The sequence below is a fragment of the Aplidium turbinatum genome, chromosome 3, assembly GCF_918807975.1.
Source record: "Aplidium turbinatum chromosome 3, kaAplTurb1.1, whole genome shotgun sequence".
In the NCBI taxonomy this organism is placed as follows: domain Eukaryota; kingdom Metazoa; phylum Chordata; class Ascidiacea; order Aplousobranchia; family Polyclinidae; genus Aplidium; species Aplidium turbinatum.
Window position 1 is genome coordinate 7,579,035 of NC_137474.1, and position 22,497 is coordinate 7,601,531.

The following is a 22,497-nucleotide window of genomic DNA, read 5'->3' on the forward strand; positions in this document are numbered from 1 at the left end:
AACAATCCCTTGAAGATGCGTTCTTTCAACTGCAGTGTGTGGCTCGATCTGGCATCGAAGTGCAGTCAGCGCGTGCGAAAGAAGGTTGTATTAACACGAAATAAAACAAACGAAAATAACATCAACTAGATTTAGGGAATCGGTAGCTCTCGTCCGCAGCAACTAGATTGGCCCGGAAACAACTTCATTGGATACGAGGTTTTTTTGTAAAACTATAGAAAGTTAACGCCTTTTTGAGCAAGGAGAGATATTCGGTAGACTAGGCCATTAATTGGGCTAAGTAATACAGAAACATGTGAACCACATACCGTCGTCTTTACATCAATAAGACATAACACGCTAAATTAACCAAAAATTGCAAAAACGAATGAAAGTGGTGACGTAGTAACATTAAAAAAAGCAAAGCAACCAGTTCTTTTCCTTTGCCAGTTGGAAGTAAATACTTCACTGACGTAAAATGCACCTTACGCAAATGGCTGAAAAACCTTCCGTAAACAAAGGTTTTTGGATACAGGTCAAAGTCATGAACTTTATATGTAAGACAACACAGTGCTACACTCATCCATCAGACCATCATAGATGACATAAAATATTTGGACGTAGATACAATTTTACGTCTTGTCATACAGAAAACCATTAAAAAATGTGACTAATGCGCTGATCATCTTGAGGCGCATCATCTTAAAGCAAAGATGCACTTGTTGCAATATCATGGATTGACTTGCCATATACTTTATGAGTTGAGAAAATCTTTCAGAAGAAATACTCCAGTCCAAATGAGTTCTTGATATCTTCCTCGAGATGCAGTGGAGAATAGGGCCCCCAGACATCAAAACTCGTTTTTTTACATTGATTTAACGCCTGCAGACGTTAAATCGATGTATAATTGGAGGATTTTGATGTCTGGGCTTACAATAACTCGTCGATTGACACCGTATCACAGTTTACTAATTAACGCATACAAACTGTAGGCTACTTGTTCAAACTGGTTCTGTGCAGTAGAAGCAGTGGTCAAACACCGAAAAGTGGTTAAGCATAAGTGAACCAATAAACAAATAAGAGCAACTGTTTCATTTAAACGAAGCGTTGTTGGAAGCATTTGTCAAAAGAACAAGACTGTATTTTCACGTAAGTACAGCGTCGTCATGAGGAGGCAAAATTGAACTAAAAACTTGCAATTTTTCGACTAGCGACAGACCGCCGCTGCAGCCACAAACTGCGAGCCTGAAAAAACGGCTCGAAATTTGTAATATGAGAAGACCCGTTCCTCATCAATCTTAGCAGTCGTTACACAAGGACATGTCTTGGTATATCTGGCTGAGTTGCTGCTCGTACAGAGGGATGTTACGCATCAGTAACTCCTTGCAGGGGCCAAGCAATCGTTCGAACGCTTGAACATCAAGGACTTGAAATAAAAACAAGCTTGGTTATCGGAGATATCAAATGCGCAATTAAGTTGCGCAGTGCGGTAACAGCGCAACTTAAATAGCCAAGTTGTAGTTTTTATTGCTTCACGCTCTGATGATAATCAACAAGTGTCACAATTCCGTAACAACGAAAACCCTTTTTTACCACATCCAAGCTTAGACTATGCCTGGTAATTGAAGATTTATATCAAGTTAAGGGGTTACAGATCAAAGGCAAGAAAGCCAATCGTTTTGTCCATGTTCAGACATGTCTTCAATTGTTTTGCTGAGACACAATCCCCTGCTCTCGGCGGGTGTCGAACCGGCATCCTTTCGAGCGCCAGCCGATCGCTGTCACCACTCGGCCACGCACCCAAGTACAATACTTGGCTCGATCCATAAACCAATCAAAAGTTCCGATGTAAAATGCACCTCAAAAAGCGCTCAGTTCAACACTAGCTGCTGTTTCTTGCTTCAAAAATCAAAGTTGTTGAAGCAAGAGACCAACTCAAAGTAGGTTATATCACAACTATCACATAACAGCAATATATAATAAGGTTTCCACCGCTTGGTATAACAAATACTTTAGTTCCTTACCAGCGCAAGTACAAGCACCATCAGCAAGGGCGGAGGCAGCGCGAGGTTGATTTGTTATCAGAGCCAACTCGCCGAAATATTCCCCGTTGCCATAGCGATTCAACACAACCTCTCTGTCCGGATCGTTCTGTTGAAACATTGTTTTCTTTGAAGATCAACCCTTCAGCATAAGCCTTTGATCCAAGAGACAGCCAAAACCAACAAAGACCTTAAATCCTCAGCAAAACGACGCAGTGAACAAGCTTTTTATGACAAGAATTGTATGGAAATCAATCATAAATATCTTAACAAAGCAACAGGAGATTTTCACCTCACATTTAAAATAGTAAAATCTTCTAAGAACAACTAATATGGAAAAAGAAGCAGATAGTGTCTTGCTATCGCAATGTCAGCAAACAATGGATCGTGCTAAGTTCTTCCCTCTTCTAAACCAATGCTGTGTGATGGCAAGTATCATTTTTTTGCTTTGATGGTCGAAAAAGAAAATTAAAATACTCACCGGATCATCACCACGCCGTTTAACGACGACATGGCCGTCAATGACGATGTAAAAGTAATCGGCCGACCCTCCTTGGTTCAGAATGATGTCACCGTCCTCAAAAGACATGGTGGTCATGGCGTCTGCCACCTTCATCCTTTCCTCAGGCTGTGGAACAAAAACAGTTCTTGTTATTTTTATGAAATAATTAACTTTTATGAAATAACAAGAAGACTCATTAAAGAGTTTGTTTCAATTATAAATCTTAACTACCAAATCAATTGTTCGCAGACGTTGCATCAATGCAAAAAAAAAGAACCGATTGATACGCTGCCTGGAATTGTGTCATTTCAATATTGCCGCTTGATTCGACCAGTCGTTCTCGTTGTTTATTGACTGGAAATAGATTTAACTATTGAGCCAGATGGTTATCTTAAGCGTTTTATTGCAGAGCGGAAGACGACTGTAACGACTCATGTGAGTAATCGCTACCTTCCTATTGCGTTGCCTTGCATTATTCAGCACTTGCAATAGCCAGCAGATACAGCACCATCTTTGTAACATACGAAAATCGTTATACACTTGCTCCTTCGACAAACTTGATTGTACAGATAGAGATGCATTTAGTGGTAATGTAAAGGTGGAGATTTCTACTCGCTAGGGGCCGCTAATTTGATGGATACTTTGATAAGAACTTTTCTTTTTTAAATGACTACTCTGCGCACTCACACGTTCATTAAAACTGAACAGTGTTTAAACAAAGCAGTTAGGCATACAATATGGCATTGGCAAACCATTGAAAACAAGATTGAAACAAACAAAATCGCGAGTGTGCCAAACAAAGCTTCAAAACCAAAACAACACAGGCAAGACTACCAAAATGGCGGCAACAACATTCAAACCACTGCTCCATACAATTATGCAGCTGACTCAGATCAAATTACTGATTCATCATATCAATATAATTATAATAGATTGAATTTCGCTTTTAGTAGCATGATCGTTGTTAACTTCACAAGAGTAGATACAAACGACTTGTTTTAGCCTGATATTGCAGATTCGCTGTGGTAGTAGCGGTTTGCAATAGCTTTCGGAACACAGTTCCTTAGTCATGTGCAATAACGAGTGACATTATCATATAAATGTTGTTTATTGTGTGACAAATGTCCAGATCAAATGGTAAATTGCAATGGTCTATGGTTAGTATGAGCAGGTTTAGATTGCGCGCGCACGTTTTTCGCTGGAGTCACGTTTAACACTTACTGAATGCGAATGGCATGACGTGGTTGGTGACCCCTGACCCCGTCATACGTAACAAAACAATCTTGACGTAGTTGAAACGTGCAGTGCGTGATTTATCAAGAACCAACCCAGACGGCAAATTAGCAGCTTGTTACACTGATATCAACGTAAAAAAGGGGCAGATTTGCCGTCTGGCAAGCGATTACCATCAATTCAATAAGCCATTGGCCATGTCGCAAAAGTTTTCAAAGTCTCACGACATTGAAACGATAATAAAATTACAAGTTTTGTTTGCTGCGAGGCCCCCTCACATTAGGTTGCCTTTTCTTGTTAATACAAAAAAACTACCATTTTAAAATCTAACACCAATCAGCAAAAATCTACAAAGACGTTAAAATTGACTAGCTAGATGCCAGCATAACTTTAAACTTTAAAATCGTACTCGTACACATCCCAGACAAAAAAATCCGTCACTTTTACATACAACGTTATACAAACTGTACTCACAGTAAGAGTGCTAAGCAAAGGCACGGTTGCAAGAAAGTCTTCGTATTGTTTTCGCTTCTTGGCGGCATTCTTCACAATGATACGTCTGAAGGTGGCGCGATCCTAAAATGTCATCAACAAATCGGGTTCAGTTTTGAGATATTTTTCCAACCCAGGTAGTTTATCAGTTCTTTCCGACATTTTGCAAACGTCAAATCACTGTCAATAAGGACTTGCCGGCTAGAAATTAACAAGCCGTGGTCTTGTGTTGCAGAGGATTACGTCACAGAAAAACGTCATTGTAAAGTTGTTTTTATGCGGTTTTGTTTGTTTGTCAACAAACCCCTAACACATGCCTCAAACAGCAAATCAAACCTTTTTTTACGGGTCTGCTACTATTCGGTGAGTCCGATTCGGTGAGTTCCTAACCTCTAACCCCTAACCCTAAAACGGCAATGATAATTAGGCTACGGTACCCAATAATTTAAAAAAAAAATTAAAAAAATTCCCCGTTAAGGGATCGGACTCAACGAATCGGACTCAACGAATCGGACTCACCGAAAAGGGCCATTCCGTTGTTTACATTGTTTACATCGTTTACATCATACATCGTTACATACATCTTTACATTGTTACATCATTGCTTACATCGTTTACATTCAACGATGTTGAATCAATGTAAAAAAAGGTTTAATTTGCTGTCTGGGGCGTTGTGTGTACGAAAAATTATATATATTTTTCTAAACCAGATAAGGTCATAAAACGTATGTAACAAATGAAAAGATACAACCGGTTGAAAGAAACCATAAACAACCGGTTTCTTTACCTCTTTCTTTACCTCAACCGGTTTCTTTACCTCAACCGGTTTCATTACCTCTTAATTACTTTACATTATTACATTATCTCTCTACCCAAATTGTATAGTTGAAAGAAATTACCGCAAACATGTCAAACTATTTTTCGTTGATTCAACACAATCAAGCATTTAAGTGGCGCAACAATAAAGATTTCAAATGATTAATGTTCATTACCATGGCCCATAAAGATCCATCCGTGGTGGCAATGATTGTGGCCAATCTTGGGCAGTTGTACATGAGGGCTAGCTCTCCGAAAGCACCGCTGCCCTTGTAGCTACCTTTGTGCACCGGCACTTTTGTCACTGTATCATTGATGAAAATATCGAAGTCACCCCTGAAAAAAAGATATAGAGATTTTTGCAAGTTAATTCCGAAAGCAGCAATATTACTTAACAGCCTGGTTGTGAAGCAAAAATAGCAATGTCACAAAATAGCAATGAAGACAAGCATACCTTTCAATGACGTAGAAATTATCGCCATCGTCGCCTTCATCTATGACATGTTCGCCTGCAGCTACTTTTCGCTCAAACATTGCATCGAGGACGAATTGCGTTTGTTCCTGAGATGTGCAAAATGAAAGATTGTGAGATTGCAACGTCACTTAGGTGGAGATATTTTAATTTCACCGTTTTTGCTATTACATAATGTGATCGTAGTGTTAAAGCTCCTCACAACGTATAGGATTTGTCTAAGTAACTGGTTCGCCCCATTAGCTGAGATGTTTGTTCATTAGATCAACTGAGTACAAAATCAATAAATTGATAAATCATATAGGCTACCCAAAAAGCGTAAAGTTATCGAGAAGGCTGTGTTACTTGGCATAGAGTAGGCTGCAAATTAAATCATATTATCTATACAACAAATGCACCAAATTTAAAAAAGTGTCGTCTTTTTAGCCAGAAAAAGTTACCTTTTATACGTCAACGTCAATGGACGTTGAAAGGATGTAAATAAACAACTTTTCCGGCTGGATTTGATCTCGAAATGATCACTGCACAAAAGCTGTTGCTGTATAGCAGTTTGATTCAAGACGAAGTTAAATGTTGAAGCTGTGTGATTGTATTGTAGCTGCCCAGACAGCAAAATCCGTCATTTTTACACTGATTTAACGTCGGCAGACGTTGAGTCAATGTAAAAATGACTGATTTGCTGTCTGGGGCACTTCATCAACTCACGACATCGAGACTGGAGAAGATCAGCATGTTGGAGATGACACGAGCCAAACGCTCCCGTTGGTCATCGGTCTTGGGATGAATGACTCTTTCTTCATCCGTGTCATCCGCATCCGGATCAAATCCTTCTCCGCTAACTTGAAGTCAAAAAAACAATCACTCATTGTTTGATAAAACACTTGGGGTAAATTTTTCTTTGAAGTTAGTTTACAGTTTTGCAGCACAAACACACCATTCTTGAATTTGATGTTCAAGAGAGTTTTTCAGATAGCCAATTTTTTCCTTTTTACATTTGCTCATCATCTGCAAACATTGAATCAATAAAAAAAGGATCAATATGCTAGCTGTGGTAAAGCTGAATGAGGAGAGTACACGCTCCAAGTCTGTGCGTTTCTTGGTAACAAGTCACAAGACTGAGACACAATCAACTTGAAGCCGTTGAAATTGCATCAAATTACGTCAAACTTCAGCACAATGGAATGTAGCCATTAGCTCAACCATCCAACGACCAGTTCAATTTTCAAATGAAAATTAGATTATTGTAAGGGCCACCACCACCATCATTTACGTATGTGCGTACTAGGAGCAACAAGAACAGATATTTTAAGAAATAGTTTTCCGTTTATGGTCGGAAAATCAACAACAGTTCAAAACTGCTTTGCACAGTTTTGCCCTAGGCCTATTGCAAAAAGTTTACTCAACAGCTCTTAAAATCGCTATCTTCAAGCGACAAAAGGCAACAGAGTTTGTTTGACTAACTCGCTATAACAATAAAAGTTTTCAAGCTCAATTTTTTTCAGCGTCAATCGGCTTGGGTCGGAAAATCAGTAAATTACATTTGGTGGCGACGGAAAGGCTTTTCGAAACACTTTGTTTCGACGTGAATTCCCTTGCATTGGTGTTGTATTGAGTTTCTCAGTAAACAAATGGTTTTGTTTCGAAAGTGGAACAACTTGCCGGTTTCGTTTCGAACTCGAAACACATGAAAATCTCAAAACGTGGAAACCACGTAAAATTTAAGTACGATAACTTTAAGTGGCTAGTATCACGTTCTTTCAAAAGGCACCATATATACTATGTGTTTGTGTACATATAACCATCTGATTACTAAGCTTCGATGGGTTGAGCGTAAAGTATTTAAAACAATATTTCGTTTTGGCGCATAACTCCTTCATCCTGACTTCATTTTAAATTGTCTCGTTTCGTGTATTCGTTTTAGTTGTAAAATTGAAGATTTTGTTTCAAATCGCTTTTCACACAGTAAAACGTCATTTCAAACACCAGTAGTGTCATGAAAAGATAAAAATTTTGTAACTGCGTGTTTAGGTTAATTGGATGGCCATCTTACAAAGAGGGTCTTTGAAAAGAATCACCAGGTCCAGGTTGAAAATTAGGACTGTGTGCTCGTCGTTAATTATAAATTTTAAAGATTGCGATTATAAATCAATCAACCAGGCAGTGAGAGGTGTTGAAATCAAACACTCACCCGATTTTCTCCGAGATGCATTTGCCCTTCTAGCCATCATGGCCATCTCTGTAATGAATCAATCAATTAATGACTTCACTGTTTTTGTTGCAAACAAGGTGTAATGCAATTAGACCAACAGAAACAGAGAGGCAAATAAAAACTGATAAAAATGAAACAGCTCAGTATTGAAACTAAACGAGTGTTCAAAAGAGATTGGCTAATCTGAGGATTACAGTCCGTTTTACACAAATACTGGCATTGCTTGAAGAAGTCCTCATGTAATATCAATGGACAAACAAAATTATGTAGTTTATGTTAATAATTTGTTGATATCAAGTATCTATCAAAAACGGGACGTTACTGCAACGGATTGCTCACCTTTTCGTAATTACTTAAACCCACACCCGACATCAAAATCCGTCATATTACATTGATTCAACGTCTTCAGACGTTAAATCAACGTAAAAATGACGGTATTTGTTGTCTGGGACAGTATCAACGATGGCGTTTCGTAAGTCGAACATTCGATAAATCGATTTTAATAAAGAAAAAAAAAACTGCCTTGTGTTGTTTGTGACGTTTGCAAGTGTCGCTGGATACATTTTGAAGACGTTTCTGTACATTATTCTTACCTTCTGCTTCGTCCATGAAGTCATCGTGGTCACTGTATCCCGTTTGATCTTCGTCTTGATTCGCTGATAATCCCATGCTCCCACCAGGCCCGTCTCGCATGTGATCACGATTTTCAAGCAAATCCGAGAAGTATTGCGCGGCAAACTCGATAAGATCAACCGGCTGGTGCCGAAGGACGTTTACCACGAAGCCCTGAGGGGTGAAGCAAAGTTATCAGGTGCCCAAACTGCCCATTCAGTAAAAGTTAAACTGCCCATTCAGTAAAAGCTGCCATTTTTGCTTTCATTATCGTTTCAATGTCTTATAATAATTTCCATTTTGCACTCATTCAAACCGTGTAAAATGGAAACTTTTTCTGGGTATATGTGTGTTTGGTTTGCTACATTAAAATTGTATGCAACATTGAAATTGAAAAATAAATTCGCTGGAAGGATTTTTAACAACAACATTTTGCTGTGGCAAAACTTGATTTAGCAATTTTTCTGCAGAAAACATGAGATGTTGTTTTCTCAATCCGTGAGCCATGGCTGGTTACTTAGTTGCAAGAAAGAGCCTTTGGCGGTCATGGCTAAGCATCAGCCCAACTATAAAGCACTTAATTCCGATGACCGATAACACAGTCTGTTGCGTCATGAAAATTTTAACCAGATCTTTCTCATTCAAATTTTTTGATAAGGGCTTTTGCAAAGATTTGAAAAGTCAATTTCTTGGTTTGTCAGAGTTTTTAAAAGGTCGAAATTTAAAAGCCGGTGGTACCAAGAATTAGACACACACGAGACTTGTAAGCCAAAGCTTACTCAAATTTTGTTTGAGGTAAAAAATCGACAAAAACCATATTGCACAAAAAACGTTTTGGTATGCATTACATAGCATGCTTCAAAGCAGCCAAAACAATAATCCTCAACTAGAATGCAAAAAGAGAATAGATTTTAAAGACATGCAACGCAATTACAGTACATTCATCAACTATATAACAGTTTCATGTGTCATTTGCAAAATACCGGTATATAATTCAAAATCTTTTAAAGCATACATTTAAACTTCAATAAAATATCTGGACATTGGATACTGCCAAACTACACAGGCAAATAGTAACAAAACCTTTTTTCAAATAACAAAACAATGTCACCATTGAGTTAGTAAAAATTAATGATATGAAAGAGAGAACTTCTACGAACAGAAAGTCCTGATAATAAATTATGTAGATCTAGAAGTAAGACTGTACACACAACAAATTAGTGAACTATATGCAATTTATGCATAAAACACCACCACTAGGGTGTTTTTAATTTTCTCATATCGTAAGTTTGATTTGTACCAGGGTTGAGAAAAACCCGAGTTTTTTTAAAAAAGCCCAACCCGCCCGTTTTTTTTAAAAAAAAAACATTTTTTTTGGGGTTTTATTGGTTTTTTTTTAAAAAGATGCAAAAAAGGTAGATTCATGCTTATTTCACCTCAAATACTACTTTTTAGCAATGAAGTGCCTCTCATTCACAGTACACGCTTGCATAACTCAATAAAATAATGCACTAGGGCTGTTGTTGCTTGAATGTTGCATCATCCATTAATTTCAAGATCAAGTTGGATGTTGTATCATCCACTGATTTCTATACCAAGTTGATGCTACCGTGGTAGAAATCACATTATTGCATCATTTGCTTTAGATTTGAAGGCAAGGAGCATTTATGCCATCATGTTTAAATATTTTTTGTCATTTATATACTGTATATTATATAGTAATGGATGAGCAATTGCGTGGCGTTAGAACAGCCATGCATTAGAATCCAGAATCTGTAATTGGTAAATAGCCTACCTTTTAAAAATACGGTAGCCTCCTAAATTGCATTTCACATCATTTTACAGACTACAGTAGAGTAGTACTTTCACCAGTTTAACTATAAGGCCTTCTTGCATAAATCAGTTTTAGTGTAGTATACACAAAGTGGCATTACTTGATTTTTGTGTACAGTACAATATCCACTGCGTTTTCAGTTTATTCTTGGAAATTTACTTCACAATCACATCCTTAAGTCCTAATTTAAAATTTGTTTTAAGTGCCTTGTAATGTTTTTGTTCATTTTTTTTTAAATTTTCTAATAAAAACTGGACAAATATGATGCTCTGTTTTTTTTTTATGTTTTTTTAAAAAAAAAAAAACACCCAGGTTTTTTGGGGTCGGGTAAAATACCAACAACCCTGATTTGTACAGGGCACCAGATTGTTACAATTGGTAAGAAAACAATGTCTTTCAAATTTCAAGAAATTATTTTAACATTTACAACTTGCGCAAGGAGGTTGAAAAATTTGCAAAATCAATAAAACAAGCAACTTTACAACACGCAACCAAATAACCAGCTTTATTCAGTACTTTTAATATGCACACATTTCAGGCACGTTTATAGGATAACAAAGCAAATATAGCAACAAAGCAACTATTCCTCTAACAACCTTTACACCGTGTTTCACCCATAACCGAGATGATCAGAAGCAGTGGCGTATTTAGAAAGCTTATTAGGGGGGGGGGGGGCAATACATTATGTCAGTCAGCCGTGTAGCGGCCCAGAATCGCTAAAAATACCGTCATATGATATTTGAACGGCCCCATACTTTAAATCAAGAGCGATTCCGCAGAAGTAAGTTACTGTTCCAATCAATGAACCAAAAAAAGATATAATAATAATAATAATGTTAGTTTTTATATAGCGCTGTATCCATCGCAGAATGCGTTGCTCCACAGCGCTTTACAAAGCAGACTGTGTCAATGCAGCCGTATAGAGGCGCAACTGAGTACATTATTACCCGAATCCACTCCATGGCTCAGTGCCAAGCAGAAATTAGATTCAGTACCATTTTTAAAAAGTCTTTGGTATGACCCGAGTAAGATATCAAACACTTCAGAAACATAAACAATAATGAAACATAAACAATAAGTTAGTCCTTCCGACCTTGAATACTTTTGAATATTCTCGACGATTCGCAATGACAGCCATCGTATTAAACTTAGAGTTTGAGCTTGGCAAATATGTCAATGATTGCATCATACTCGAGTACAATATCCTTGTCTAAATACATCTGAGCTAGACCATCCAAACATGGCTTTTAATTTTTTTTGGCTACGGGAAATTTTCTTCGATGATGCTCCACTACCTGCAGAACGTACTGTTTCTGCTCCTCATCTCTGGTCAATGTCGAATTGAACTCTGTCATAAGCGCCACTCCTCGTTCTGCCAAATCGTTTGTCACCCTCAGGGCAGAAACTGTTTCCTTGGCACTTTGGTACGTCTCATTTTCAGCCCAGTATTTAGGATCAAGGGTTAAGAAGCTTTTGTCTAGACCAAGTATTGTGAATAATCGTTCAGTTGCAGTAGTGCAGAAATCAGACAGTTTTCTCTCAGCAATATCGGTAGGTACCACGGCCCGGTTTGGCGGATCTTCGGATCCATGACTGTTTGCCATACTGCGAACCATTTCCCTCTTATCAATGTCAGTAACTCTGCTGTCAAACAGTGCAAAGGCAATGAGACCTTCCGACAAGTACCACAGGTGTCTGGAGTAAGCCTTGAAGGCTAATTGAGATACTTCTCCATCAGCATACGTTGTTAAGTTCTTCATAAAATTCAGGTCGTTGAGAGGTGCCTGTATGGCTGAATCACAGCTGTACCAGTAGCCTATGTAAACACTCACAATAAATAAGCACATGCGTAGCAATTGTCTGGACGTTTTGGGCTGCATCTGTCTTCGGCCAGTGGTACGAAGGTCCAGTTGGAATTGCTTCCTGAACAGCCATATTTTAAGGGAATATATCGCTCGTGCCATCCATCTGGCTTGATGAAAAGCACCAGGGTAACGGAATTTGACACCTCTCTTCGACACTCCTTCGAGAAATATGATACTGAGTTCAAATAATTCAGCGTAATCGTCCCGAAGATGATTGAGATCCAGCTTGTCGGCCGCTAACTTCAGGATTTTTGCGCGGACAGGTTGTAACTGATCAGAAACAGCAGGATCGTCCAGAGATGTGCTGAAGTTTGCTTGATCTATATCTGGCCAGAAGTCGCGGAACCGAGCAAATAAGTAGATGACTGGGGACTTAGAAACAGCATCTACCAGAGAGAAAACTTTTTCAGGGACAATCTCCGACATGTGATGTCGACAGGCTAAATTCAAGAGTTGTTTCTTAAGAGAAGCTTCGATCAAAACATAGACTCCGTTCTGCCAGCCAGTGTTGACACTGGTTGTGTCAAAACACATTGCACGTACAAGATCCGCCATGCCCCAACTATATATTTCGGAGACCACTGCTTCAGCTTCGACGATTGATTTTCCCGATTCTAGTTTTGGTACAACCCGAAGTTTGGTAACGTCTTTGCCAGACACTAAAATTTACAAACGGTCTACTACTTGCTCATAATCACCCATGATCTTCCCATCACAATGTATGGTCAGTGGGGTGCAAGGGTCAAAAGCCTCCCTAATTTCGTCCGACAGCTTTTGGCGATAGATCTGGCGAGTTTTATGAATTGAACTTGGGCTAATCATCAGATCACCGGTTGGATGGAGCAATTGCTTGGACACCGCCAGTGCATTTAAAATATGAACGGCCTTCCTCGAGATAGTATTGGTCCTGTACAATGCTGCTGATATCTCGGGGTTACTACAGCAATTTTACCTCGTCGGAACTTCGGCAGACAGCTTGCAGCACTGGACCCAGGCTGTTCGGAGCACGTCGATCCACCTGCTGATGGATGACGCCCATCTCCAGACTTGTCGAGATTATCTTCTTGCTGAGTTTCCATTTCTGAATCACAGGATTCCAGTATGGTTAAATTAGTAGATTCGGCAACACGAACTGCTTCCGCCTCAACTCGCTCTCTCTCCTTTAATGCTCTATTCCTCACTCGCTGGTCTCTCCTGCATAGAACCATATCAACGCCAACCATGGAACCTAGGCGCCCCTCTTCTCTCTGGGCAAGAAGGAACTGGCGATCTTCTTCTATGTTGATCATATCCAAAGCATTACTATGTGCTATATCGAATAGGTGATCCAATGATTTCTTAAAGTCTGCCCGTCTGACTAACTCAAGCGCACTCTTACAATTGATAGATTTTTTCAAGTTTTGCCATTCCTGGTGTAATTTTTTCACCTGATTAATCACATGGTTTTGATGGCGTATTGAAATTCGTGCTCGACTCCAAATAGGCAAAAGCAAAGATACTGTGTTCTTGACACTACTTTTCAAATCAAAACCTTTTTTACAATGAAAATCAAACAAAACTTGAAGCACTTCTCCCCTCAATGGTAATTTTACAGCGCTGAAATGACCTGAACTGCTACCTACCAGCCAAATTTTATCTTTAGACCTTGTCACAGCCATTGCACAACCGCAAACTGTTAGTAAACTGAAATAAATGCAACAGCACAACAGACCGACAGTGTAATTTTTGTAGTTTTACGAGGTGTTGCAATTATGACGTAACAATGCTTTATTTGTTCTGTGAAGTGACGTAGCCTACAGCCTACAAGTACCGGTAATTGCTTATATTCCGCTGCTAGATTATCCTATAGGCTAAACAACCTAAACTTTAGCTTCTTTGCGCAAGTAGTAAATGTCGACGGATTTCAACAAAAATTTGCCAAAAGGATTTTTTTACTGAAAGGAAATGAACACCACCCTGTACATTAATATTAACAATGGTTAGAATTTTGCGGATTACGCTAAAAACGGTACCCGGTCATTTGGTCGACAGGACGTTTGGTCGACAGACATTTGGTCGACAGGACGTTTGGTCGACAGGACGTTAGGTCGACAGAACGATTTATTTTAGGGTTAGGGTTGGTTAACTAACCATAACCCTAATCTAACCCTGACTCTAACCCTAACCCAAAAATGAATCGTTCTGTCGACCTAACGTCCTGTCGACCAAATGTCTGTCGACCAAACGACCGTGCACCCTAAAAACACCCTAACCACCACCTGAAAAATCAACCTGCTAGATTACTTAAAAATTAAAATATGTATATCAAGCTGTCAGATATTAGTATTTTCAATGAAACTCCACCAGATCAAAATGTATATAACTTGTCAAGATTTTTACAAATGCAAAATAACAAAAAAATGTGTTAGATCAGAGCAATTTAAATTCAAACCTGAAGTATATCATGCAAGCCAGGCGGAACAGGAATATCGGCCATAGCATAGAATAGTCACAAAATTAATTAAGACTTACTACACTGTTCTTAAGTGTGTATGCTTAGTAACATTTATGCTGTTATAAAACAGATAAGTTGAAGCTTTGCAAAAATGAAAATAAAACTGTAAAAGAAATGTTAGTTGTTATTCAAAGAAACACAGAAATTCATATTATTATTACAGTATTCAAAATGTTAAGCAATACAAGCAATAATGTGTATCATAATGCAATATACCAGGTCCAGTCCAGTATATAAAAGTGATATTATGAGAAAATATGAACCAGTGATTCATTGATGGCTTTGAAAGTTGAGTGCATTTACAAGTGAAGTTATTAATGACAACTAAAAATTGATTTTAAAGGTTTTCTTTAAACACTGTTATGCAATATGCATGTACATTGTACAATACATGCCCTACAGTACACTACCCAATAAAATAGAGACTTATTGATCATTAATATAAATTAATTGTCTAAATCCATGCATTTCATGAAAACAAGCATAACTATAATTAACAAAGATATCAAGCAATGCTGAAAAAATTTTGGCACATGTGCAACACAAGCAATCATAAATTTATGGAAGACATTTGGTAAAACACAAGGTTGGCCAGAAATATACATTTTATATCATGATCATTAATGTTCATCCTGCTTTAGTTGTCTAATGACATCATCTTAAAACATAAACTAGACACCCTGTAAAGCCTGCGAGAAATCACAAATTTTAATAAATGTGGCTAAAAATAAAAGTCAACGCACATGACTAGGGAACTGTATTCCGAAACTAGTGCAAACCGTTATTACCACGACGAACTGGCAGCATCAGGCTAAAACAGTCGTTCGTTAGTATCTACATTGTGAAATAAGCAAATACCATGCTGCTAAAAGCAAAACTCAATCTATTGCGTAAAAATAAAAGATTTCTATTAAATAACAACAATAGCACATAAGATAGTTGCATGCATCAAACAATATAATAAAAGCAAAAAAATTATGTTTGTTGATGTTTGAAACGCATTGCTACCAGTCAAACCGTTTTTCAAATCTTGAGATGAAACAAGGTAGAAAATTACCCAACATATGATCTAAGTTAAAACAATTTATAAATCACACATAATTGTTTACAACCTAGATTAGGCAGCAACAAACAAAACTGACTCAAATTTTAAAACAAAGTATGATATTTTGGCATAACTCAAGACTACGTGACCACCTTGTCCATAGAACATTTTAATGCTCCAAAGCAGCAATCTCCTTAGGGTCAGCACTCAGCAAAAGACTGACTACTCACTATATAAAAAGAAAGTTAAAAAAGTACTTTAAGATCCTGGATACTTTTAGGAGAGTGTAGTCATTCCAAAGGGCCCGAAAACTTTGGAAGAAGAAGGCATTTAAGACTAATGCTATAGTCAACAATCAACATGTGTTGTGTAGTGCAACAATGATACATAAGATTAGATTTACCAAGGTCATAACCTTAACCACAGCCACATACACACACTTCTGGGTCGAAGCCACTATCACCGGAGCTAGAGGTGAAAAAAGAGGCCGAGTTTGGCCTGAGCCAAAGGGAGTTCCATCACTTCACTACGTGTACAACAACACAAAACATTCTTGCAAAAAGCAAGTAGCTATCAAGTGCAACAAAAACTAGACAATCAATCTACCAACATGCATGTCTGCTCGTTAAGTGCAATTATTCTGTTTAAAGCATAGCTTGATAGACATAATTGTAGACCAGTAGTCTTCAAACCACAATCCACAGCAACAACAAAAAAGATCCAAATATCACTTTTAAAAGAACAGAAAATCAGTAAATTGTGATTGAGTTTCTTGTTTTCTACAGCTTCTAGATTTTTAATGCTTTAGTTAGGCTAGTGTTGCACAAGAATATTTCAACAAACAAATATGTTACAGCACTGTAAGCAAGGTTGAAAACCACAGACAAAACAGGCTGTTCGAACATTATGATACCTTGGGCACTTGGACAGGTTGTCTGAACTATCATGTGATATTTCAACAACCTCTAAAGTGCACAAGAAATGTGTTGCTGTGTTGTCTGCATCTTGATATTTTTAATGCTCAATTGATTTTACTTTCTCTGTTTTTATTCCAATTGTGTAACCAATTAGTTTCTTTAAAGAACATTTATTTTGTCTAAAATATTGCTGGACCGACTCAGCTCCTGCTTGGTGATCATTAGCTGTCATCTGCTATAACAAAAAGACAATTTATCAAGTTTCGTTTTGCACCAAAATGGTTCCATGACAATATCAAAATGTCTCCATCTGTAGCACAGTTGGTAATAAAAAAATGAAACAAAAATATGTCAGTTTTCTATTGTTATAACATTTTTAAAGTTTTTTCTCGTACCGTACACTTATGTATCAGTAATAATGCTGAAGGTAGTGCCATTTTGTGCATGCTTATGACATTGTAGGCAGCAGCCTAAAGCTTGAAGATGTGGCAAACAATTATTTTATTTTCTCAATATATATAAACAAAACAATACTAATGACTGAGTGAGTATTGTAGACCGTGTAACGCTTTTTAACAATCTTGTTGTTTTTAATTAATACAAATACAGGTGTCAAATCTTATTTGCATAATTTACAAAACTTTGCATAGTCAAAATAAACAACACACTTATACTTTTATTCATTTTGCAATAGTTTTATGGAGGTTGATATGATGATAACATAAAGGGTTGATCGACACAAGAGACTGGGCTTGCAGCATGCTTGACATGTTTAGTTACCTACTTTTTGTAGTCAAGTATAATGCAATACCGGCACATATGTCAAGTTTTTGTCTAGAAGGAGACCTCTTAAAAGACAAATTTTATCATTTTTCGTAATTTTGTTTGAAGTATAAGTTATCCTAATTCTATTTTCATGCAAAAATAACAATGCTTGAATCTTAAATGTGAAACAATATATTATACCTTGACAATGTGGAAAAATTAGCAAGCATAGACTAGTTCATAATGCCCACTGGTAAACTTCAATTTAAGAAATAACATTCAATCCACCAAGCATATGCATAATGCAGGAGGGTAAGCTTACATATCTTTGACTTATGCTACAGAATTTAGGCTACCTATCTTTTTCGTCTGAACTGAGGTGTAGCGATGTTTTTCAGCTGAAAATATGATAGTATTTGACAATAACCACACCATAGTTCAGGAAAAATCTGTTGTGATAAACTAGGCTGAGCGACTTTCTTTTAACCCACACTGCACAACCACTGCAAAGCCTTCAAATTAGAATGGACTAGTTTGCCAAGTCTTAAGCTTTAAAGCATTCTTGAATGATACCAAGATATGCCTTATCTTCGTAAGTCAATAAAATATTGATACCAACGCGTATGTTTGCGTGGTGAAGAGCCTTCACGAGCAAAAGGCAATAAAGTTGAAGCACTGCGCTGCGCTTAAATTCAATGACGTCATATGACGTCAATCGAACAAATGTCATTGTTGCGACATAAATACACGAAAACAAGAAAAGTAGCTCAGGGGTGAGACCGGCGAGACTCACAAAAGCAGGGTTGTCAGATTGGAATAATTGATTCCAGATCTGGAATCAAAACGAACTGTCTAGTAGGGAAAAAAAATGTCTGGAATCTGGAATAATTTTTAGAAGCAAACTGGGATTGTTTAGACAAGTCTAGATTGTTTCGGTAATTGTCTTTTTTTCATTGCATTTAGCAGCTGCAATGCGTGCGCGTAACTTTCTGCCTTAGTTCCGTCTCTTTGATTGAAACTGTGTTGCTGAATTGCACGCTCTCTGGCACGAAAGCCTGTCTGTGAGAAGTGTGACGCAACCTAGTTAGCTGACAGGACTTTCCGCTCACTTAACACTGGGTTGTATTTCCATGTATGTTAAGTTTAGACTACTTTTAATCTGTTATGTTTTTAGGTTGTTACAGAATGCAGTACCGTAGTTACTGTTAAGTACCGGTACGATATTTATTGATTTTCATATTTTGTTGCATCGAAGCAGTTAGATAAGAAGTTCAAAAATCCAAGCGTATGTGAAGTTTATTGTAGGAAGAATATGGCTCTACGCAGTGGCGTATCCTGGTGGGTTGAGCAAGGGATTGAAGGGAAGCAATAAAACTCGTGGGGGGTAAGAACGTTCCGAAGGCACGCGTATTCTAGGGGGTCCGAGGGCATGCCCCCTGGAAAAATTTTGCAAAATTACACTCAAATAATGGATTAAATGTAGTGCTTTCTGGAAACACTTTTAGGGTAGGCTAATATTTGTATGTATATACGTACGGTATGAAATTTTTTAGTAGATATACAGCGATTAACTTATTAAAGGTAGCTCTTACACAAACGGGCAAAAACTGGGCAAGGCTTCTCAGCAGGAGGCAACCCTACGTACATTTTTCAAGAATTCTAATGATATAAAGAAAAAACAGTTGCTCTTTCGCTTGCTGTGTTCATTTGTCAGCATACATCGTTTACACTGCCAATCATTTGACAAACTTAATTTTTCAACAAGCACGCAGGCACAGACATAAAATTGGGGTGAACAAAGGCTACAAAACTTGATAAAAATGTGCTGGCATCATCTTATCTTAGGGATATTTTCATTTCAACACGAAGATTCTCACCACTACTTATTGTAAGTTATATCATATTTACAATATATATACACTGCGTATTTAATGGTATTTTGTTTTAGACTTGAAATGAAATGTCTAGAATAAATTTAGAATAATTTAGAATCAAACTGGCATGCAATCTGGAAGGGAAGGCTACAACTAATCTGACAACCCTGCGCAAAAGCCCTATGTATTCTTTGGAAGTCTTCTGCAATAGCTTTTCTTTGGCGCCTTGGCGGAGGGTACTTTTGAGCTCAGGCCCGATATAATTTACGGGCGGGAATCTATGTAGAACTAGAACCCCAGAAAACTTAAAGAAAACGTGTCCTCTTTTAGAATTTTTTTTATTAATAGACGGTACTGCATTCAGTACATTGCCATGGAGTCCCAGAAATTTTGTGGCGTTCCCTTACCCCATACGCTAAAATTTCACAGATAGGCTACCGGGCTCAAACAAAATAACCGAATAAAATAACCTCTCGGTACTGCTGGTCTCCTGTCAAGCCTCTCCACGGACCTACCCACAAAGTTAAGGATTGAAATATCGCACAAAGGAGTAGGCAATTACCCAGACAGAGACAGCAACTTTATTTGGTCCAGATCTACCAGATCGGGTACGGAAATGCCCAGATCTGAATCAGATCAAGTGGCTGTCGGGGTATTTTCTTTGACATCGTAAGTCACATCGCAGTTAGCCTAAATCAACAAACAATCAGAATAAAAATCGTTTTGCTGAAATACAAATGTATGTACCAAATGTATGTATGTATGTAATAAAGAATTCTTTATTTATTTTAATACAAAATTCTTTATTACAAAATGTATGTAATAAAGAATTTTGAAAATCTTTATGAATGCAAAGCAAAGATTTCATTTCAAAGAATAGAAGAACAAGCAAACGTCTAACTTTGCAAGCTATATAGGCAATTATGAAACCAAATTGGTGAAAAAATCTTAGCCAAAACAAATCTGAAGCACACAAACTAAACCTGTAAAAATCACAATCAAAGTATAAATTTCCTCTACTAGCCTACATGCTACATTAAGCTACCGCATCTCAACGCAGTGGTGGATCCAACAAGTAGCTCTACGGGGAGAGGGGAGATTTTAACATAACACAATAGTGTGTGGGTGTTTACATTAATCCGACCTTGCAAATATAGCCTACGGTTGATAAAGCAACTTTTCTGCGTTGTTAGGGGGGGCGAACACCCCAGTCCCCAATCGCCACCCCTGGATCCACCACTGCCTCAACTTCTCGATATATATGAAGACATAGGCTACTAATATAATAAATAATAGCTTACGCTTCGATTTCAAATAGTACGTTTAAAAACTTACTGATGATCTTGAAAAAAAAGTGTGGATTTGCTTGCGCGATTTCTTGAGTGACGCTGTAGCCTAATTCTCTACCTTGATCCAGAAACAACGCAACCCCAAACCTTGCAAAGTCTCACTTATTCATGGTAAATTAAGCTTAGAGCTGCATTTATGTCAAAAGACAATAAAAATTAAATTTTTGCACACGTGCCACGTTTGAATAAAATATTTTATTTTACAGAATTTCTCTTCAAAATGTAACTAAAGCTGTTTTTTCATTTAGCGAACTGAACATGCACTCATTAAAACTAGTTTCGCACTAAATGAACGTCAGTAAATATTGTCGAGTTTGTTTCAGTCAGTCTTAACTGTATCAACCAAAATGACATCAAACAAGCAGACGTAACCTTTTAAAGCAACTGTTTGCCTGGGTCAGGTTTACAATATCAGAAAGGTTTTATTAGACTCACTAAATACAATAAGCAGCCTGTTTTCTTTCCACCAAAGCTGAACTTCAAAGTCTCGTGTCATGCACTCACCAAAAGGTTGTCAAATATCATTTCCTGAGAAAAGCAAGCGTGTAACTGCTAGGACTTGCGATAGGATTGGTGTATAAAAAAGAGGCCATGCTCTGTTTGGTATATTTGCTCAATCACGCATGGAATTGTTTTTCCTGAGTACTCTCGTACTTTAAATTTTGTTTCAATGCACCTCACCTTTACCGCTTATCTTCACTCAAACTTATCGCTATTTGCTAAAGATCTTGTTTATTTTGACTGGTCTAACATGTATACGTGTGAATATGAAGATTCGCTGAAGCGCGCTCTGTGAAGGAGTTTTCTATTTTTTCTAAACTTGTTCGATCATTCAGCCATAAAGTTGTTAACTGGTGATGTAATGACGCTTTGAATACGCACGCAACGTAAAACTAAATACGTCAAAGCAAATTTATGATGCACGTTTGAGCAAAGTAGGTTAATATAGTCTGTGATAGACGACTTCGTTGAAGTTTAAAAATATAAAATTAACAAACTCACATTTAGAGATTGTCAGTTTTACTTGATAGCCTACTATCCTAGGCCTTAGCACAGCATTTACTTTAAACATTTTTTAACGATAAAAGTACGGTAAGCAATGTTTGTGTTTAAGTCTACACTTTGTTAATCAAGACAGAATAGATGCCGTAATAGATAAACTAATGGCGAGTCAACAAAGCGGACATATTATATAAAACATAATGCAATTAAAAAAGTAACAAACGTAATTAAGCTGTTAAATCTATCAGTGAAAAGATTTATTGCATTGAAAAATATACCAGAATATATAGTTTCGGGAGAGAGTTTGCTTTTTTATACCAAAGACAGGCAAGACACAACAATAACACAGGGTTGAGCATTACTTTGGGGTGTGCTAACGGTGCGATCGCACAGGGCCCGCAATTTACTCAGAAAATGCAGTAATTTTTCGATTCACAATTAAGCAAATACCGGTAATCCGGTATCCTTGAAGTCTGCCAAAGAAAGCATGATCAAGAAAAATGCCAAAGAAAACATGATCTTATCCTTTTGCTATGCCACCGGACAGCACCACTTTACAGTAGCCTAATATTCATACCAAATTTTTGTTGAGCATGCTCTCAGAATGCACCAAATTCAAAGCAATTTTTCAAAATTTGCTGGGGGAGGCCCCCAAGACTCCCCGCCACTAGCACGCCGTCAGACTTCACCTGCCGGCCGTCAAAACCCCCTTCCCTTTCAAAATACCCAACTACGCTACTGAATTAGATCATTGTCATTGGGGCCCGCAAAGCATATTCTACACAGGGGCAGAAATACCCTAAGACCGGCACTGCTGCAATCCTTGACAAAAACAGGAACAGATGTCTAGATTTTTTTGGCAGAGAGAGAGCTTTAGAGCAGTGGTTCCCAACTCGTTTTTAAGGCGACCCATTAAAAAAAAAATTTAGTTCGGTAAAATCTTGCGACCCAAGCAAATTGTCGTAATATTTTAAAAGCCATACAAGATTGTGTTG

General features: G+C 37.7%; 1 protein-coding gene across 3 annotated transcripts; it reads right to left on the reverse strand.

The window, feature by feature from the left end:
• Window positions 1–73: 73 nt before the first annotated feature.
• Window positions 74–20,626, reverse strand: LOC145767183 (cAMP-dependent protein kinase type II regulatory subunit-like). Of its 3 annotated transcripts, none has more exons than XM_082578956.1 (10): window positions 20,487–20,626; window positions 8,339–8,531; window positions 7,725–7,772; window positions 6,242–6,375; window positions 5,519–5,625; window positions 5,241–5,400; window positions 4,231–4,332; window positions 2,503–2,649; window positions 2,004–2,130; window positions 74–1,405 (listed from the first exon to the last, which is right to left on the reverse strand). In XM_082578956.1, the coding sequence occupies exons 2-10, from the start codon at window positions 8,436–8,438 to the stop codon at window positions 1,278–1,280; spliced, it is 1,053 nt and encodes a 350-aa protein (XP_082435082.1). In that variant the 5' UTR covers window positions 8,439–8,531; window positions 20,487–20,626; the 3' UTR covers window positions 74–1,277. The 3 variants fall into 3 exon arrangements, with proteins under 3 accessions (XP_082435082.1, XP_082435083.1, XP_082435081.1); XM_082578957.1 differs by lacking the exon at window positions 20,487–20,626 and adding an exon at window positions 17,479–17,499; XM_082578955.1 differs by lacking the exon at window positions 20,487–20,626 and adding an exon at window positions 14,488–14,670.
• Window positions 20,627–22,497: the final 1,871 nt, after the last annotated feature.

Bases quoted from the DNA above. Each gene is read 5' to 3' on its own strand.
- LOC145767183 (XM_082578955.1), bottom strand. From the start codon at position 14,532: ATGGCCGATATTCCTGTTCCGCCTGGCTTGCATGATATACTTCAG. The intron at 6,376-7,724 runs GTGAGTGTTTGA...TTTGACTTCAAG, and splicing joins TGCATCTCGGAGAAAATCGG to TTAGCGGAGAAGGATTTGAT. The intron at 4,333-5,240 runs GTAATGAACATT...ATGACATTTTAG, and splicing joins ATGGATCTTTATGGGCCATG to GATCGCGCCACCTTCAGACG.